The 21,202-nt window shown below is 43.8% G+C and overlaps 2 protein-coding genes across 4 annotated transcripts in view; one reads left to right on the top strand and one right to left on the bottom strand.

The window, feature by feature from the left end:
- LOC105194436 (mediator of RNA polymerase II transcription subunit 20) overlaps positions 1-21,202 on the bottom strand; it is a 97,803-nt gene that overhangs the window by 19,270 nt on the left and 57,331 nt on the right. The gene's annotated exons all lie outside the window — the stretch shown is intronic.
- The window catches only part of LOC105193037 (facilitated trehalose transporter Tret1-2 homolog), a 71,185-nt gene that overhangs the window by 1,191 nt on the left and 48,792 nt on the right, over positions 1-21,202 (top strand). The window contains exon 2 of the mRNA XM_026139022.2: positions 10,054-10,671. Within this exon, the coding sequence (XP_025994807.1) occupies positions 10,648-10,671 (24 nt within the window). The 5' untranslated portion in view covers positions 10,054-10,647. The remainder of the gene's footprint in view (positions 1-10,053; positions 10,672-21,202) is intronic.

Below are 21,202 nucleotides of genomic sequence, written 5' to 3'. Positions count from 1 at the left end.
AAGGCAAAGAGTTACGAGAACGAATCCCGTCGGCGTAAAAACGTTTAATTAACAAAGTTAAAGGTATGAAAAGATAAGCAGAAATAAAAGATAAGCAAAAATGTTACCTTCGTCGGATTAGTGGCATCATTTTTTACAATATAACCTTGATGTTTATATTAAGATACGCGTACCTTGATAATTACGAATAAGACCTGGCAATACGATCAATATGCGTCAGTGTTTGGGGCTAATACGGTGACATATCTCATTTCTCGAGTACGGTGCCTCTCGGAGAGAAAAATTTCCTTTTACCGAGGCAAGCCTCTTAAAGACAGGATTTAAATTCATCCGCCTATACATCCGGCTTTCAAGAGGATCTTCGAGTCTCTCGCGTATCCTCGAATTCCAAAATTAATAAACGTATTTTCCACCTTCCTCCTAATCGAAACATTATTTTGCTTTTTTTCTCTTTTCCAATATTTGTACGAGACGTTCATGTGATAATTATTTCTCGCGCCGTCTTTTCTGCGCACACACGAAATCGGGAAAAATGGTTCAATTGCGTCACGCACGTTCATTCGCGAGTGCACTCGGCGATTACACCCGGACATAATCGTTACGCGAGCGAAGTCGCCGACGATGTACGGGCGTGATCTCGACCTCGCGAGGCTAACAACTCGCGACTCAGAGAGGAGCGCGACGACGGCGATACCCAATCCGGCCGATAATGGATGGAGGTGAACGCGCGAGTGCATTTCGCGGAGCGAACATCGACGGCGAGCGACGAATAAGACGACTTTGCATAATCCGCCTCGCCTTCGATGGAGAAGCGGAGGACGAGACGATACCACGCGGCGCGACGAGGATTGCGTTTTTACGTCGGCCGATCGCACGATCGACCGCCTCTCGGTAGAGACAGAGAAAGAGAGAGAAAGAGAGAAGAGCGAGGAATCGGGGGAATCCCGCGGAGGAGATCTGGTCGCGTGGCACGGAAGGGACGGAAGGACTCTCGTCGCCGATTCCGACGAGAGTCTGAAAAAATCGTCGACTGGTTGCCGCTGCGCACGGATTCTTTCGTTTCTCCCGTTTTTTTTCTCTCTTCGCTGCCCTTTTAACGGCGCACACGCGACGCGAGCTACCAGGGGGGGAGGGAAGGAAGTGCATCTCGTCGAAACCGGAGCAAGGTGATTAATCACCCGCCGCTGCGGATGCATTGACCAGTCGATGCAGCTCTGCAGCCGCGTGCCGCGACTCGCCCACGCAGTCATCTCGGTCGTCTCGAGAGCAGCCGATTTGACGTATTTGGATGAGAATCGCAAGGCGTGACGTGGTCGCGAGTTACAGAAGCAGCAGCGGCAGCAGCAGCGGCAGCAGCAGCGGCGGAATCGCCGGATCGCGGCTTAGTCGCCGATCGGCCGCGGATCTCGCGTTGATCGCGAGAAAACGCCGTGACTAAACGGTATCGGAATGATTAATGGTTTTTCGCGAGAGCGATGCACGCGACGATATCGATGCCACGCTGTATCGGGATTTAAGACGCGGGGTTTAAAGGCTACGCCGCGCCGGCGAAATCGTTGGCAGGCTTGCGATTTCTCTTTTATGTGAAAACGGTGAGAACATTATTTATCCGAAATTAAAACGTGACACCGCAAAAAGAGAGATACCTGCGAGAAATTGAGAACGGTGTGAGGAATTATATTAATAAATTTAAACTAACGGGACTCGCGCCGTGCCGATTAAAGGGGCGCGAATGCTAAGAACGAAAATGAGAAATTAGCTCTCTAACGGTCGGAAAGTCGATAGATATCGGCGCGGATTATTTTCAATGATGGGAGCGCGGAATAATGGTTTGGGTGTTCGGCGTGAATGCAGGGCTTCATGTCATGCTTAAAAAGAAAAAAAAAAAAAGAGAGAAGCATGTCGGTGCGGTGTTGCACATCGGTCCATCCATCGGTAACAGCTGCATCATGGACGCGCGCGGCGGCGGCGGCGGCGGCGGCGGTGACGGCGGGGGCGCGGCGTCGCGTCGCATCGCCTCGCGTCAGCAAAAATTCACTGGCGCGAGGGGCTTACTTATTGTGCACCGGCGCGACCTTTTCCCCGTCGTTTTATATCCCGGTCGCGTAAGCTCCGGCGATGTGCGGGGTTTATCATACGATTTAATAGCGTTCCGGAAGGTTATTGGTCCGTACAAACTTGGAGCGTTACGAGGGACGTAGAGAGGAGCAGCCACCGCTCTCGCTCTCTTTACCCCTTTCCTCCCCTGTAGATCCTTTCATTTTACGCTCGGCGATCGATCGAAGAATTTAATCTGCAGAGAAAGAGCAGAGCGGCCGCTTTTCTATCTCTCTCTCTCCGTTATCAATAGCGACCGCTGATTTTCCGCTTTGCGACCATCGCCGATAACGCACTCGCGATGATCGTTAAATTATTACAGTATTTATCATTCGCACTGACGCGCCATAAATATTTTTAAAGCAACGCGCATTACAAATTCAACGCGGAGAAAAAGAAGACCTTTAAATTGGCTTTTAAATTAAACTTCCTTGGATTAGGATCACTTTAAATTCCGCTATTTAATTTGCAGAATAATCGTAAAATATGTAAAATTAAATACCTGATTTTAAAACGATTAAAAAACAAAAATCGGCAGTTGCCAATTGCGACGACTGTTGTGACAAAAACATCGGTGAAATCTTCGCGAGGATTGCGTGTCCGATACCGATTAAAGTAAATGTCAGATATCGACCTTTGTAGAAGAGAATATCATCGCGGCTCCGCTGCACTGACCTTCGCAACCTTTGCGCCCACGACGATTTTTGCACATTTTATGCAACGCATCCTCGACGGGACGACACCGAAAAAGTTGTATTCTCAATTTAAGGACTTTCCTCTTATTTCTATAGTAGTCCTTCTACAATGGGAACTATGAGAATTTTTTTAAATTTTAAAGGGAAGAAATTTTTTTTCTTTTCTGAAGAATAGATTAATAGCACATTTTTAATATTCATAAAGATGAGATTTGTTTTTTTTGGATTTATTTTAAGATTGATTTTCACAAATGAGAAAATGTAATTTTAACATTTAATTAAATAATATTGAATTTTGATACAACACCCATTGTTTCAGCCGATTAAGGTTAAACATAAAATGAATATATCGTATAAATATTATAAGTTATATAAATATAAAAACAAATTAATAAAAATTATAAATATTGAAAACATTTATATTGTCTGAAACTATTAAATTAGCTATTCGACTTCTTATTACCGTCTTTCAACTATTATTTAAATATCAATGTTTAAGGTTTTGAGCTTCAAGACACTACAATGCAATATTAAATTATAACCACGTAATTGTTGCAAACAGCAAATAAAATACAGTTTGCATAGAACTGTCTAGAGATTCGTTAGAGTGCATAAAAAAAATTAGTATCAAATCAACAATTCATTGTTCATATGCAAGCAAGAATATAAAATCTTCTTGAAAAAATTTATAATCTTAAACAGACAGAATTTGTTAACAAGAAGAAATTTTGTTTTTCTGTTTGAGATCATCAAATTTTTTCAAGATTTTATACTTTTGCTTATATATAAACAATAAATTAATTTAATATTAATTTTTTTCCGGAAATATTTTTAGTTTCAGTAGACACTTATTCTAGAAAAGAAAAATATATTTTTATCAATTAGGAAAGCTTGTTCCAAGTATATAATTATTTCGAGAATAGAATTTCTTCGGTGAGAGCAATTCTGAGGTTTCCCTCCCGATGCGTCCTAAATTCGATCGCAAGACTTCCGCGCGCGTGCGTGCTTGCACGTTAATTTAAATTAATCGTCGCTGCGGCGACAACTGATTTAATGCGTGGCTCAATCCGGCTTGTGACACGTACGTTCGCGCGCGATGAGTTACGGTAATTCGCGCGCAAGACAGAATCCATTTACAATGGAGACATTTACAGAGTAGATACACACGCGCGTGATTGCGCGTGGGCGTTTAATGCACATCAGGGCCTTTGTGTTCCCTGCGCTCTATCTGCGTATTATCGTTATCCCCCCCCCCCTTCTCCTTCGTGCGTGGCGCGATTTTTCGCCAAGATCGCGATTTCTCAGTTCCGTGTAAAATCACGAGCGATCGTGCACGCGATAACCGAGCGGTAAAATCGGGAAGATTAATGTTCGCAACACACGCGGCAAGAACGTATTCCGCACACTCCGCTCGCTTGTCAATTAAAATTAATCCAGAATCGATAATGATACCGCTATAGTCTCGGATAAATGCAGCGCGCACAATGGACAGAGCTCTCCTCTTCCGTTCGTACAATGACGAAAAAAGAATTTTTATTTTTTTTATTTGACTTCACTGTGCAATGAAACGAGTAAGATTTAATACGCAAATGTATATCTATGTCCAGTGAATTTCACGATATTACAATTCGATTCACTGATACGCGATAATTTCTTTGTGCGCCAGGCTTACGTGAGAAAACTATGGTCATGTCGTGCCAACGTTTTTCTTCTTTTTTTTTCTAAGGAAAATTCGTAATTAGAATTTGGGGGCACGTTTCGAGGACCTCACACGCGAGGGAGATAATTCGAACACGCGAACGTGCGACGCGTCCGTAAATCGTGCGTCGGAGCGGTGGCGTCGACGGGTGAAAAGCAAACGAAAGACATGCCGACCCTGTACACGCGTATGTCTGTGTGAACGATAAATTTCCGATTCACGATGCTGCAGATTGCGCTTGTATGGGCTGGGGCGTATGTGTGCCGCCGCCAAAGTACTTTCCACTTTCCTCTCTCTCGCCGAGCTTATGGAAAAAGTTCAGTTTCCGTGCCGGTAGTCGTCGTTTTGATTTTTCGCGTGCGTGGCAATGAGAGAGCGAAAACGACGGGCGATTCGAACGAGCGCTAGCTCGAGTGACAAGCTCCAATTTGCCGGAAATACGACATTTGCGACGGGGATGTCTCCGCTTTCAACGGAAGTTCCTGTGAATTGCTAATTCGCGACTAATTAGAGCTAATTATGATACATAAAAGGGCAAGGTAATTGGCAGGTGCTACTGAGGAACTGACAAATGGGGGGGAGGGGAGGAGTGCAAATTGCGCAGAATTTACGGAGTTTAATTTAACGAGTTGTTGCAAAGACGTTTGACGGTAATATTTACCGCGGAATTATTTCTCGAGCGCAAACGCGCGGGGCGTTCTCGGAAAACGGGAAAATACTGTTGCATTTTGGCCGTCGTTCGCGAGTCGTTTGTGGCCGGGAGACGTAGGCGTCGGTGAGTGCACGACGACGGCTCGATCGACATCAATAAACTCGTAATTAAAGACCATTCACAACGGTGGATCCGGCGTGCGCGCTTTAACGGATCTACGTCGGTGCACCGTCGATCTTTGCTCTCCCCGCAAAAACTCGCGCGCCGCGCCGCGCGGCGTTGCAATAGGTTTCCGATTGAGTATAATTGAACGTGACGTCGAGTAGCGTTTCCCGATATTAAACAAACGCGCTAACGAATATCATTCACGGTTATTACATTGACGTCAAATACAATCGGAGCGACGTCGCGCGCATCAAAGTGCCGCGCACGAGCGCGCTCAACAGCGTCCCGGACCGCGGAGGAAAATATAACTCCGCACGCATTATAATAAGTAGGTAATTACAACAATGTTAAATGAACAAATACGCAGACGGAACGTTCGCGCGAAGAAAAAGAGAAACGGCTGTTGGCTCTCCGATCTTCGAGCAGTTTGTAACCTTCGCAGATTCTCGCACACTGAGTAACCCATTTGGTTGAATGAAATCAAATTTGATTGAATCAATTAGATCTCTTGTTCGGATATGCGCAAACAAATGTATTCATTAACGCAACAAAAGAATTGAAATGGTTGAAAATTGTTGTAATATTAACATGAAAATTTGATTTAGTGAATCAAATTGTTAGTTGTACAAAAATTGTACAAAATTTTTGATTGATCTCATTCAAATTTTGTTCGCTAATTTGTATGTCAGTATTACCTTCCTCAACTAAATTATGTTGCTGCGTCAACCGAAGCCTTTGTTTGCCTCTATCCAAACGAGGGATTTAATTGATTCAATTCAAATTATAAATTTAACTAAAACATTTTGTTTAATTTAACATAAAATGGGTTTCTCAGTGCAACTGCGAATTTTTGTCAAGTAGAGACTTGGTGAATTTTCAAGAAAATTACTCGCGACGACCGATGATGACCCGCGAGAGAGTCGCTTTGCCGGCGATTTATCCGCGTCATAAGTTGTCATTTAATTCTGATCGATTACGATGCCATATTGCAGAAGCGAGCGCCCGTTTTCATTCGCGCGTAAGAAGAACGGATCCTTCTCCATGCATGGTCATTTTCGTGGCGCGATTGCGGTCGTACCCTCCGCGCTACGCGAATGGAAAGGTCGCCGATAGAGAGACACCATCGTAAGATTCTCGTAGCGGTACAGGGATCAAAACTTTTCAGTTAGCCCGAGTCAGCCGGAGTCTCATAATTTATTCTCATTCAAGCGAGAAAGGGAGGGAGAGAAAGAGAAAGAGAGAAACTGAGATGCTTTGTAGAAAACCTGCCGTTTAGTGCAAAGAGAAGAGTACAAGGAACTTCTCTCTCTCTCTCTCTCTCTCGCTCTCTCTCTATCTTTTTCTCTCTCGCTTTACGTCCTCTTTTTTTATATCGTCTCGCTGGTTCCGCGTCACAAATCCCACAAACGAGCTGGGACATATTACTCCGGTCTGCTTGTTCGTTCGCCCTTTCTTACGTGTCTCCCATTTTTCTTTCCCCTAAGTACCATGACGCACCGCGGCCGCAATTCGCGACGTTTATCGTCGAGGGAGAATAAATATTTAATATACGACTGAACATAGTTGAACGGATCACAATAACCGTAAACAATAATGTAATCCTAGGACGAAGATATACGAGAGTTATGCGCTAGGAATTACATGGGTATGTTGCACGTGGATTAAAAGGGGTTGCGCGTCAACGTCGTACAGAGAGAGCGAGAGAGAAAGAGATGTGATGCATGTTTTTTAAATTAACGACCGACAGACCGTTGGAATTTTGCCGCGGGCGTTGCGAAAAATACAACGTTTCTGCCGGCGTCACGTGTTCTGCGTAATTGATGTTCGTTCGATCGATCGATCGATCGCTAGTCAGCGCTGGATAGACACGGCGCGGCGCACCGATTGCGCTTCATGGAGATCGGAAATAAATCGTTTGAGATAAAATCGACCGATTTCCCTTTACTCGCGGCGCGAACAATGTACCCCGATGCGATTGCAACTCGCAATCCAATTCCGCAAAAATAAACTGCATAAACAACGCGTCATCGTAAATCTGCAAATCTCGCGATAGCCGATCGAGAGGCAGCCCTAGCCGCCGAACCGTTACGTAACAGTTAATTATTCATATTACGAGGCTACACGCGGATGGTGATTGATGAAGAGACATTTTGTTGCGACATGAGAGACACGTGAACATTTTTTTTTGAAGAAAATGCAATTACAGACCAAAAGAAATCGAAATGCCAACTCGCGCTGTCAACCATAAATAGGATTAAAATAAAACGGGACCAATGCTTTCGCGATCTTCGGACGATCGATCAACGTCCGTGTCCCTGATTGGGCCTAGATGCGTCGCGATGCATCGCTCAACAGGATACAGAATCGGAAGACCGAGCGAATCGCTTGGCGCGAAATCTCTTGTCGGGCGTTTTAAAGCGCACCGCGCCGCGGCGACAAAATGCCGTGAATCAAAATCACTAGTTAATCCGACGGTAATTACGGGTAAATTCAATCGAATTAATGGCCGTGTGTCGCCAGTGCGTCGCGTGAGTTATCGGCCGGCTGCTGCCGGGGACACGAGGCTGGACTTCGTGACCCGATATTGCGTCGTCGGTCACGATATTGGCAGCGGCAGCAACACTTCGAAGTCTCGAAGCGGGAGGAACAATAGCCGCGCTATCTTTGACATCGCCGATCTCTCTGACCGGCGAAATTCCGTTGCGATGAATTGCGAAGAATAAGTACTTGCCTTCGAAGATTGCCCTGAAAAGTCGCGAGCTAGAAAAATATCTTTTTCGCATCGAGAAAAGTGATTACTCAATTTTTCTTCTTATTTTAAGCAACGGTTCTCTTTACAAAGATATTTTTTCGATAATGGTAATAAAATACACTCATCGTTCAGTTGAAACATAAATAAATTTCTGTGCAAACACAGAAAAATATACTGTAAATTATTTCAATTAGTTAAATATTATTTATTTGGAATATTTCGTAAGTTTATACATCCGCAAATTTATGAAGCTCATCATAAGTATCGAATTTATATAATTTGAATTCTAGTAACTTAATACCTTAATCAAGAATATTAAATAAAAATAAAAATTCAATTTATTTGTTATTCTGATATCAAAAAAGTATTTATTGCTAAAAAAAGTAAGCATTATTTATTAGAAAAAAAATAAGTTGAGTAATCGTTTCTCTTAACAGTGCACTGAAAAAATAGAGTTGTTAACTTGATTAAATTTTTCAACGTGATTAACTTTCTTCAGTTCAAGCATTTGCGTATTTATATTAAATATATATGCAATTATAAAGTTAAATATATAAAAATTTTTATGCAAAAGTTCAAGTATTTTATATATTTAAGTTAAATATTACAAAATAGTTGAACTGAAAAAATTTAATCGAGTTAATAACTTTTTCTCAGTGCAGAATTAATATTTTTCTGTGTGTGGAGTTATTACAAACATTTCTATCAGTCCTCAGCAGCGATATAATTAATGCCAGCATTATCTCGTTCATTTTGCCAAAATTCATATAAATCTTAATAATAAAAAAATAATGAGATAAAAAAGAAATTACTCTGAACGAGCTTGATTTTTTTATCGTCGAGGATGGTTTGCAATTTTCTGCGTAAAATGGACGATAAAACGCGCACGATTCGAGAAACCGCGTCACGCTTTGCATGCACCGACGGACGCCGTATTTCTTTTTTTTTTTTTATTGCCTCGGACGGGCCATAAGGCACACTGCGCGTCGCGCATCCGATTTTATTTCCGTTTCGTTACGGACAGCGCGGATAATAACAGCCGGACGATGTATTCCTCGAGCACGCCGCGTGCGGAGGAGCGCGCGCTGAATTTTTGCATCGCATCGCGGCGCGCGAAGCGACGTCGCATCGTCGATGCGACGGTACCGCTAATGGACTGCGACGTTTTTACAGGCGGAGCTAAAAGCCCCGACCCATAACAGTGACGTTTTGCATGCGCACTATTTATACTTGTGCACTATTAGCTAGCGCCCGATACGATAAGACTGCACGAGTTACGGATCGGCGAAAAAGAGACGTTAGAGATGGGAATTGCATTCGCGCAAAAGCGCATCGATGCGAACGAACGTAAATCCTGAAATATTCAAGAAAATTGTTATTTCTCGTGTTTTCGTTTGTATTATTAAAAAAAAAAAAAAAAAAAAAAAAAAAATTGCAACGCAACACAATAGACAATTGAGAAAAGTAAGACAATTTACATGAATTATCTCTCGAAGCCTGATTGATATTCATTAAAATTTTAAGCAGCTCGGTATTCGAGATTGTGTTTTTGTCGAGAATTTACGGTCGATAAGTTTCACTGAAAAAAAACCCGTGGAAAATCATGGCGAATATTTTTTTCCTCCATTCGTATAATATAATTTATTCGCAAGAGAAAGAGAAAGAGAGAGAGATTTCTCTCTTTTAAAAATATATGTAACATTTCCGCCTCCGAGAGAGTCCGCATTAAAATTTTTATTATTCGTAATATTTTTCAGCGAGCGGATCACCGAGTACCTCGTGAATTTAACTCGACTTGGCGGAACAATCGCGAGATAAAATAAACGTGGCTTTTGTAGTTCCGAGCGATTCGCGTTTCTGTCTAGAGGCGAATAGGAAGCAAAAGGAAAAAAAAATAAATAAAACGCGGCCGCGTGATTCCGTGCCGACCTCGAGACATCTAAAAAGAAAAAAGGGGCGCGATGTTCTTCACTTTGGGATTCCTTTCGTACAGGACGATCTTTCGGACGCGACAACGGAATAAAATCTGTGCCACGTAGATAGTGCGAGGGAGGCGAGAAGGCGCGAGATAGCTCGACGACGACGACGACGACGACGACGACGACGTATGACCCAGATGTATGGGAAACAATCGCGAGCAAAAGCGACAATAATGACGACGCTAGAGATAAGTGCGGAACGAAGCCGACAATAAATATGTAAGACTGATATCGCGCGCCCGCGGAGGAAAGGATAACACTGCCCATGTAAAGAAGGAGATAGCGACGTATCGACGTAGCGTGCGCGCGAAATATCCTCTCCGTTGTAGCCGCGCGCGCGGGAGGAGACGCTCTCGTTTCTCTCCCGAGAAACTTCGCTCTCCCGCGAAGACGGGAGAGGAACTCTTCGAGGGCACCTGGCCCATACTTCGAATATCGACTGGCAGTCCACGGGAGAGGAGGAGGAGGAGGAGGAGGAGGAGGAGAGGCGATGGAAAGCGCGGGCAGCCCCACCGATCGCGACTCTGCGAAGAAGATCGCTCCCGCGAAGCAGCGACGCGCGAGTTCCTAAACGAAAGGAAAGTGGCCAACGAAGATATCAGGAAGAGATGTCACTGAATCACAAATATTACGTAAGTAATTTGTATATGATCTCGGAGGAGGAAGATAGACGGGAAAAAAGAGTAAAATGGGCGTTAAAACAGATGCGAGACGACTTTTATGCAAAAGCGCAACTTGTTTCGCGTTAAAGTGTTTCGCGTTAAAGCTCGGGTGGTCTCTGTGCGAGTTCCAAAATTCAAACGTTTATTCAGAAGATAAGCTCCTTCGCGCGCACGAGGCACGCCCCGACTTCGCGTCGTTGTATTCATTCGTGACGCGAGGAAAAGTTTTCAGTCGCGAGAGCACCGCCGAAGAAGCGCTCGTCGCCGCGAACTTTAAAGTCGGTTAGTGGGCGCGTCGAAAGTGTGAGATAAATATTAAAGTGAAATTTAGCCGCGAGTACGCGATCGTTCTCCCCTTTCTTCCCTGCCTCTCAATAAAAAGGAATTCTCTCTTTCATGGAAAAAAAAGATTGGTTGTTGCAGCAAGAATCTGTATGTGTCCTCTCAAAAAAGTTCCTAATAAGACTAAAAATATTCTTGATGCACTTAATTTTATTGCAACCTTGTGCAATATAAAAATAAAGCAATATTGATAAGATTGACTTATTATTTTGAGACAAGAGTAACACACACACTGAGAAAAAAATTTGTTTAAATGAAAAAAATACATTTTCTTAAAATCATATTATTTTCATGCAAGCATTTGTTTAAATAAAAATGTTTACTTTTGAGTAAATAGACGTATTATCTTAAATGTATAATGTATTTTTACATTTTTTACATTTAAATATTAATTTTACAAAGAAGCTGATAATATTATTAAACTTAATTAAATTATTATCTTATTGTTAGATTAAAAAATCTAACTATCCTGAATATAAAGTCTAATAGTAAATATTTTCTAAACTGTAAGATAAAAAATTACTCGATTAAAAATTATTTCTTTATTTAATTTATATAAATAATATTTCAATTAAGAAATTTTTATGTAACTTAATTGACTGTAAGTAAATAAGCTATTAAGATCCATCGAATAAATCATTTTTTATACTTTTTTAGGTAAAATTTTTTAAGATACTTTTTCTCTCAGTGTAAAAATTTCAACTTGATGTTTTATCAGAAAGAACATTCTTCAAATTTTCCTTAGATTAATCCATTGTTAAATCAAGAATGAGATCCATCACAAATTTCCATTGTCTAATCTACATCTGTCTGAGAAAATTAATGAGATAGCACCAAGATTTTATTCTGGATTTAAGAATTCTCCATTTAAGAATAATATTCCCTTTCCAGTGATAATTATAATTGTCTCCATGTCAATCTTATTTTATGATACGTATAAGAGTAGTAACATTAAATCCAGAAATCTTTTCTGTGATTGTGGTAGTTAAGTTGTATATAAATACAATTTAGCTACCACGCGCAGATTTTTGCTGCTGCAGCTAATCTTTCCTCCTTCCGCGCTGATAACGAAAATATCGCATTGGTCCAAATTACGGAATGGCGGTAACGTTAAACTATTTTCGGAGAGTAAGAACTCCACTTCCACCTTCTGCTGCGCAAATTACGTTGGCCCAGTTAATAAAGTATGCCGAGATTACAGTGGCCGTTTCGCGCCAGTGCTACAATGCGGCGCACTCGACGACAAATTCGAATCTCACCGCGGTACGGCGGTTATTGTTCGCGATATGGCCGTAGCCAGAGCATAATAGATAAGCGTGGACCTCGCAGGGCCAAGCGCGGGCACAGCCTTGCCGCTGGATATCGACCGCCGGCTGTCTCCTATCCTTCCTGTGCATCTCCCGTGGCGCAAGCTGCATGCGTGTCCGAGAAATTAAAGCTGTCCGTGCTAAAATCCCTTCACCCTCGTGTCCGTGATACGTCTAAACGAGAGAGCGCGGGGAAGAAAAAAAAATCATATCTCTCGCGCGCTCTGATAATTACGAACAATTCAAGTAGCTTTCGCTTCGTTACGTTTTCCCCTGCGCCGAATTTCTCCCTTGAATTCTGTAGAACGTCCCGTCAAGCTGTATCGTATCGTTATGCAATCCATGTAAATTTTGTGTAACTAATACTTTTGTCACGCCGAGCGTTGCAAACGGTGACGTTTGATTCCCACCCCCTCCCTCTCCCCCTCGACAACATCGGAAGTATCGCTCACACGCCGAGTCAGCCACGTCCGCGGCCAAGAGTGGAGTGGGATTATTTATGCATGTATGCATCTTGTATATCGATTCTCCCGCGCCAACACGACATATATTATTATTATTACCTTCCCGTGCTTGACGAGGAGACGTAGCGCGCATCAAGAGCAGCTGCGTCGACGTGGTCGTGCATGCGGGCGGACATATAAAATATAGCGGTAAAAGTGTCGCTGACACGTTGGAAAAATCGCTACTGCAGCCGAAGGAATAAATTATCGATGTACAGGGACATCGTATCCTCGTACCCCACTGAGTCGCGGCTGAGCTCGCTTAAGTTGAAGCGGACCGCGCCGAAGTCTTTTTCCTCCTCGAGAGACAGGCCTCGAGATACTCCCCCCCTTCTCCCCCCGTTCGAACTTGACGGCTTTTCGCATCCTGTCTCGCTCGCGGGATCGCGTTAACGCAGCCGCGGATACGTCGAGGCAATTATCGTCGTGACGAGACACGGCACGACGACATCGAGAAAATTACTGTTCGCTAAAAGTTTGAACGGCGAAGTTGCGATTAGGTGCACGACCGATCATTCGAAAGGATGTCTTCTGCACGAAAGAGTTTCAGATAGGATCAGCGAAACAGTTTTCTGTAAAGTTATTTAGCAAAGTATTTTCGCTTCTAAATAGAAATTTCCTAATGGGAAATGATTAATTGCAACGCGAGGGAGGAATTGGTATTAAAAATAGCTCTCAAAGTACACACACTGAGAGAAAGCAAAATAGTTCTAGCAAATGTAAATTTGAGGACTTGCAAAGTTAAGTACTTTTTACTAGTTTTACGAAGTAGCACTAAAAAAATATTGTTACTGCACGATTTATGTGCACTATCAATCGATACCGAAGTAGCAACTCTGAACTACAATCACATGGTTATATCTACTCTGAGAAAAAAAGTTATTAATATGACTTTCTTGATTAAATTTCTTCAATTCAAGTATTTTATGTAATTTAAGTTAAATACATAAATAGTTGAACTGAAGACATTTAATCGAGTTGAAAAATACAGTCGAGTTAATAACTTTTTTTCTCAGTGTAGACTCATATAAGTTATTACAATTGGATTCTTCTTTTAAGACTTTTTTTTTAAATAAAGTATAATGCTGCAATGACTAATTAATTATTTACTACAACACGCTTTGGCATCAATAATATATTTTTCGTTAAGGCTATTTTGTGTAGATATACAAGATACTAAGTCAATTAAATATTTATATACGATTAAAATAATTACAATAGCGGTGGTGGTGTAGCATCCTCCAGTGCTAGGAGAGAAGAACGAAGGATCCCGGATTCAAAATCTCAGCAGATTCAATTTTTTTTCAACGCCTACATTTGTGTTACTATTTTCCTGTAGCCATCTAACGAATGGCCATATTATCTTCTTAATTCGTATAACTTATTTATTATTCTTATTGCAACTTGATAATACACAGTTGTACTTTGTTCTCAAACTTCTAGCTGACTTTTTTCTCTCAGTGCAAGTATAATAGAGAAAAGTAGTTTAAATGACAGAACTAGGCTGTCTCTCTACTGGAATCAATGTACTATTCACTGAGATTTGCAGTGCTATACTTGTAACTGTAATCATCAGTGACTACTCGCTGTCTTTCATTGATTGTGAGTGCAAGAGCGGAGTTAGAGGGTTAAGAGGGGAATACTTTCACTGATCGGAATCAGTGAAAGACACGCATGATATCACTGATTGATGTAGGTATAAGTATAGCATTGACATCAGTAAGATTTCACCGATTCAACTTGGAGAATGAGCGATATCGAGAATAGAAGACATTTTTTCACGTGTCGCTGTTTAAAGTAGGCTTCGCCATTGGCAGTACCGTCTACTAGAGACGAACAACAGTGGTAATAGGTTTAACTCTTTTAAGACGAGCACGGTGTTCCGCGAATTCTGCAGTGAGGACATCAAAGCCGTTATTGTTAGAGCTAAGAACAAGAATACTTAGCACTTTAACAACGAACAAAGGTTTCGGGGCATCAAAGACTTTGTTCGCGGCTAACGAAAAATCATTATACAGAGTACTTATATAAACACACGTATATGTATACACACGCCGATTGTTTTAGGAGCCGTGCATCTCCTTTAAACTACATTGGATATTGGACAGCAATAGTTCTTACCGAGAAGTTTCAAGTTACAAGCGATTGAAAATTCATCGTTTCGCCGAACTAAGGTCTGAAACCGCGGACGACCGATTGAAGTATTAATTCTCGCAGGGGTATATTAAGTCTCTTAGCACGCGGGGCATCAAAAAGTTTTGAGTTATGAGCTATCGAAAATTAATCGTCTCACCGAATTAAGATCTAAAGATGCAGACGAATTGAAGTATTAATTCCTGCGGAGCTATATTCGGTCTCGGCACGCGCGGGAGGCACCGAGGTTTTAAGTTATGAGCGATTAAGAATTAATCGTCGAATTGAGACCTGCAGGAGCGGACGACCGATTGTAAAATATTGATACCAACAGAGGAGTATATTAAGTCTCGGTACGCAGAAATATTGCTAATGTGGTCAAGGCCGGGGCTTCATTTCTCGTCGATGACGAACGCGTGCCGGTCGTTCTTGCGGGAATAATTGCCAATCGTACAGTATATCTCGCATTCCACGCTCGCGAAATCCAGGTGATCGGTGTCGAACGATGCAGGTTCGCGATTGCACGTTTATTCATAGACGGGATTTGCTCGGGCACCACGTGCGACGCAGACGCTGCGTCGCATACGCGTGTAAACCTGCTCTCTCTCTCTTTCTCTCTCTCTCTCTCTCTCTCTCTCTTTCTCTCTGTCACAATTCGCCGCGCTGATCGTGCTGCATTGTTCTTTTGCTCTGTCGGCCGGGACGCTTAAAGGCGGCTGAATCATCTCCTATTCGTAGACGAGGGTGCGCGTCGGACGTCGGACATCGGGAACGGCTCTAATAATCGTTGGAACCAAAACATCGTGTTTATGCTAATATACGTGTGACACAGGAAAATGGGCGACTGAAGATTAGCATTTGACAGGCCGCCTCTCCTCCATACGAACTTCTCATTTCGTTATAAATAATCGTGATACATATATATATAAATATCCAGACAAGTGCATTATATTTAAGACATCAAATACGCGCGTTACGCGTTTACGGACGCACGTCGGAGCCGCGTCGGACAAGATTGCCGCTGTCGACGTCCGCCGTCGCGTTTGTTGCACTCGCGAATGTTTGCGAAAGCCCAGGCATCTTCCTGGGCATCCGCTTTTTTTTTTTGGTCTTCTCGATTTTCAAGCCGCAGGCTGATTGACGCGCGCGCATAGCATCGCATCGCATCGGTACTGCTGCCTTGACGATATTTTTCCTGACGACGCGACGTCAATGATTTCTCTTGAAATGCTACGGGGGCGGAATGCAAATATAGATTCGTAAATTGATTCACGTGATGTGCGCGCACGTAGATCCGCATTAACCCATTTCCCTTTGCGCACGCCCCCGCGTGTGCCATCGCCCGCTTCCGACGGAAACATTCTGGGAGAGCTTGTTAAAGCTCTCGCAAACAATCGGATGCGCCTCTCTCACGTGAATTTTCCATAAAGTATAAATTTTCAGCGGAAAAAAAAATATTTTCACATTTCCGTCCGGGTGTAGCGCCTGGCATTTTTTGTTTTGTTTTTGAGCTTACAGTATGAATTTTGATGCCGTTTCAGCTGAAAATCACGGAGCTAAAGATAAGAGGTGACGTACGAAGAGTTGTCGCGATCAAAATGAAGAAACTGCGTCGCGTTCAAATAATTTCTAATCGACTCCTTTGCACGCGATCCTGCGATCGCACGACCTCCAGGATCGATGGAATTTGAAGCGGGGAGGCGATCGCCCGTGTATACGCCTCGAAGGGTATTATGGTCGAGTGATTGAGTTCTAACAGGATTAAGTGCCGCCACAATAGAGGGTTGAATTATCAATATCGCTACGTGGCACGTAGCCGGTCGAGGGCGCCGATTCGCGAGGAACTCGGTCGGAATTCCGAGCCAATTTACGGGGGACGAATTATATCGGGACTTGTCCGATCCGGGGTGAGAGCGATCCAGCGACGTTATGTAGTCTTGCACATGCGAACTTTCGTCGTTACCGTCAATGTGTCACGACCGTCACGAGACGCGACGGACAGTGTTAACGATGTTATCGTAATAAATACTACACGACCGCAGAACTCGGGGATGCAGTGCGTTAATGAAACGTTTCGGCCGACACGCATACGGGGACTTGACGTGTGGGTCAACAGCGGGTTTTACGTTTAACGCCTCGACGTCTTTAATGGCTATTAGGTTGATCGCGTTTACGTCAATCGGCTCTCATGATACTTAATATTCCGCCGTAATTCATCGAAGCTCGTCAAGGGTATCGAGTTGCCGAAACAATCGTCTTCGCGCGATGTATTCTCCACGTGGTAGCCGGAAAATTGCATTAAGCTTTGATCAAAGCTCATTCTCGCGCCCTCATAGCCGCTGGAAGATACGCGCGCGATATCAAAGAAGAAATTTTTCGCTATTTTCCCATGGATGAAAATTATCGAGTTTATCGTAATGAGTGCTTTGACACATGCGAGCACATTGAGGACGACCCGCCCTGCCAATCCCGTTATCGTAACGAACCCTTGACGAAAGCGCGGGGATTTAATAGGGTTCGAGACTAATGCAACGGCCCGACAATACGGTCGGGAAATTTTGTTTGGGTCAACAACGCGTTACGCCGTATTTACGCGGCATTAATGGCTATTAGACCGATCGGGCCGCAACGATCGATCGGCCGATGAAAAGGATATTTAATATTCCGGCCATAATCTGGCCGCGCGCAGCATGAAGCGTATTATTATTCGACTTAAAATAATCTTCTGTGAACGATTTTTCAGGGAATTACGTCCCCCCCCCCTGTTTGAACTTTGTTTAAAATGTCACGTTAAAATAACAATGCGAGATTGCCGCAAAGCAAACTAGCGATTAGCAGGAATAATCGTTACATTGTGATGGAAAAAAAAAAATATCTCGGGCGCGGAGAAAGACACGCGAGGATTGAAATTTGCGTAAATCCGAGGGCGATGTTGCGTTTCGATGAAGAGGTGGCGGTGGTGCAGAAAGGAGGCCGGGGAGGGTGTGGGCCGTACTGCCAAAACCTGCGACCTAGATACCGATCGACCCACCGACACACATTAGAGGAGCCGAGGGGCGAGAGAGGTCGGGAGGAGAAAGAGAGGGAAGGGATCGCGAAGGAGTGAAAGGGAGAGAATGACTGGGTGCAGAAATGCGGCAAAAAGGCGAAGAGGGAAAGAAAGATGCATCGCGGAAACCAAGGGAGTAAAGATTCATTTCTGTGGCGCGTAGCACATCTTCCTTTAGAACACCCCCCCCCCTCCTTCCTCGCACCTTCTCTCTCTCTCTCTCTCGATAATGTGCACTCGATGCGGCTAGTGCGTCCAATGCGAAGATGCGGACGCGTGTTATCAGGTCGACTTATAATACTTTCGTGGAGCAGCGATGCATTCTACTTTACAGCGCGGAGCAGGCAAAGTGCACTTAAACACCCCGTTGTATTCGCGGACAGCTTTCTCTCCCTTTTTTCCCGCATCTTACGCGGTGCTTCAAACCATCTCGAGAACGCTGGATGACTTCGTGACGCAAAAATATTCTTTTTTTTTTTTTCAAATTAATCAATACTTAGGTCTTTAAGCTGCTCAATTGTCAAACCTTCCTATAATCGTGCATGTAAATAACAAATTATTTGAAGTAATTTATTCTTAAATCGTCTACGAAAAAAATCAAAAGAACGAAGAGGATTCTTTTATTTTTTCACCGAAGTGATCTTATCACGAGTTTCTGATGTTTTTCTAGATTGTCGAAAGTTACATTCAAACGTGCTACAGTAGGAAATACGATTGTCCGTTACGGTGATGACGTTGATAGCGGCGATACGGTCTCGAATCAGTCGTCGTTGCGGTAAACTTAACCCGTACAAGTTTGTGGGACAATCCGTTTATGCATATTACCCTTCTAAAGATGGCACTGGGATTATAGGACTTCGTGTCTCTCATAAAATTTAACGTCATTACGCCAAAGTTCAAGATTACGTGCTTCCCTGTACCGGACTGCGGTGTCGTTGCTCACGCAATCGCGATATCGATTATTATTTTTCCAATACTTCCGCATTTTTTTGCAGTCTTAACGCGCTGAAAGCATTACAATGGAAATACAGCCGAGCTACGAACAGATACCGAGATGGAACTGAAGTATATTTATATAGAGGTACGACATTTAGATCGTGAAACTTGGATGGATGAAACCATTGCAAATTTTTTAAGTACAAACGAGAATACAGATATATAGTAGTGCCACTTGAGTTTTATAAAGAAATTAAGAATACTACTTTAATTTCTCGATTTCTTTTTTTTTAGAAAAATTCGACCATTGCAAAAATGACGGATAAGTCAGATGAATCTTCGTGTAGGTACGAAAAAAGCGACGAGGCAAGAGTCAGTCGGCGAAAAGAAGCGCGGGATATAGCGCACCTCGGGGCAGGAAGATCGAAGACTTTTCTCCTTCTCGGAGAGAGGAATAAAAGCTTGTTTTTCGAACATATTTATCAACGTCCGCGAGAAGGCAACCGCTCGCTCGCTCGCATGACGGAGTGGCCGTGGCGAAATCCACGTTAAGAAGAGAATGACACGTTTTGCCGTCGTTATCGAGAGACGGAAGAGGAGCACCGTCGAGCTCGGCGTGACGATCGTTAAAAGTGTATACCCCTCGTCGCGGAAAACGCGCTGATCTTCCTCGAGGCGTGGATAATGTACGAGAGGGATACTTGGGCGCGAGTCATCGCCTCGTAAACCGACCCGTTTAATTAGCGTCATAATTTCGCTCGTGGATTGTGTACGCCCGGGCCGTTTGTAAAATATCACTGGGAGCGCCGCGCAGCGCCGCTTGGCTGTCGGCCAGAGAGGAATAATGTAACGGAGAAGCGGATACCTGAGTGAAAGAAGTATCGGAACGCGCGCGCGGACATAGTCGAAAGAGACGAAAGAGACACGCGAGCAATAATCTCGTTGATTTGCTCTCAACAGCGTCGAAACATCGTCAGGTTTATTTAAGTGGAGCGTCGAACTCGAATTCATCTATGCTCGGCGTTCGTTCGAAAATCTAAAAAGGAAGCCTGAAATAAATTTCCTCGGAGCGCGCCGAAAGGACACTCGGTCGGCGCAGCGGCGCGCAGGATTAAGGACGAAACGTGAATGCATCGGAGCGGAGAGGAAACAGCCAGCCAGCCAGCCAGTCTTCCCCGTCGGGTCCACGTTGGCGTGGATGTGATGCATGCAGTTTACACGAGACTATATTTATGCTTATGAGCAAGTTTCCATAAAGGTAGAAGGAAATTCTCTCGGCTTGCGCTGCGGATTAGGAGCAGAAACGCGAGCGCAAGCGATCTCGCAGCGGGAAGAGAATTCGCTCCGCGGCCGAATGGAATGCATCGCTTTATCAAAGCGTTGCGTAAATCGAAAGAAGAGCGATACCGCTTATCGCCTTTAATTAAGATTGATGGCCCGTACGTGCGATAAAGGGAGAAAGCCGCGCCGGCGACGCGTCCGTCATTTTCTAATCGAGAAGTTATTATAGATAAATAAGCGTGAGTAAACGCATGCATGCATCTCTCGGCAGAAGACGCTCGCTCGCCTAAAATCCTTCATCATCGTCGGGCGCCATCCGGTAGCGGGGTTGGCGAAAGCGGCCGAATGACAATCAATAATAATCGACGTCGCGTCGCGTCGCGTTGGCGAAGCGCGGAAGAAAAGCCCGGGGAAAGTTCGATCTTTTTCTCGTTCGCTCACTCGGGGAAAATCTATCGGTCTTTAGGCTAACGCGATTCGACTCCCGAGACGAGATTGCAGTCGGAGTAACCGGGTTAAACGATGGACTGATGGAGAGGGAAGGAGAAGGGGGGGATGCAAGAAAAACTGAATGTCCGCGAAATTTTACGCGATCTTGCATCTCGCAACACTCGCACTTTTCTCTCGAGTAGCACGTGGGAACAAACGAAGGGCCTGGAGCCTGGCGATGGCAACTTTCGAGTTCGGAAGGCTGTCGAGTGGCACGAAAGAGTGGCTCTGAAAGAGTGCACCGAGCGTACACCGAGAGAGAGAGAGAGAGAGAGAGAGAGAGAGAGAGAGAGAGAGAGAGAGAAAGAGAGAGAGAGAGAAAGACCGGAAGTTTCTGTAAATTATATACACCGAACCATTCTGCGAACTTAATCAAACTTTCCCCTCCGGAGGATTAACCGGATTAAAACTCTAAACGTCGCCGGCACACTCGCCCAGCCCCGCTCGTTATCGTTTTCGCG

This window comes from Solenopsis invicta, chromosome 3 (assembly GCF_016802725.1).
Source record: "Solenopsis invicta isolate M01_SB chromosome 3, UNIL_Sinv_3.0, whole genome shotgun sequence".
Lineage (NCBI taxonomy): Eukaryota > Metazoa > Arthropoda > Insecta > Hymenoptera > Formicidae > Solenopsis > Solenopsis invicta.
Note: the sequence above shows the minus strand (reverse complement) of the source record. Positions and strands in the feature narration are given on the sequence as shown.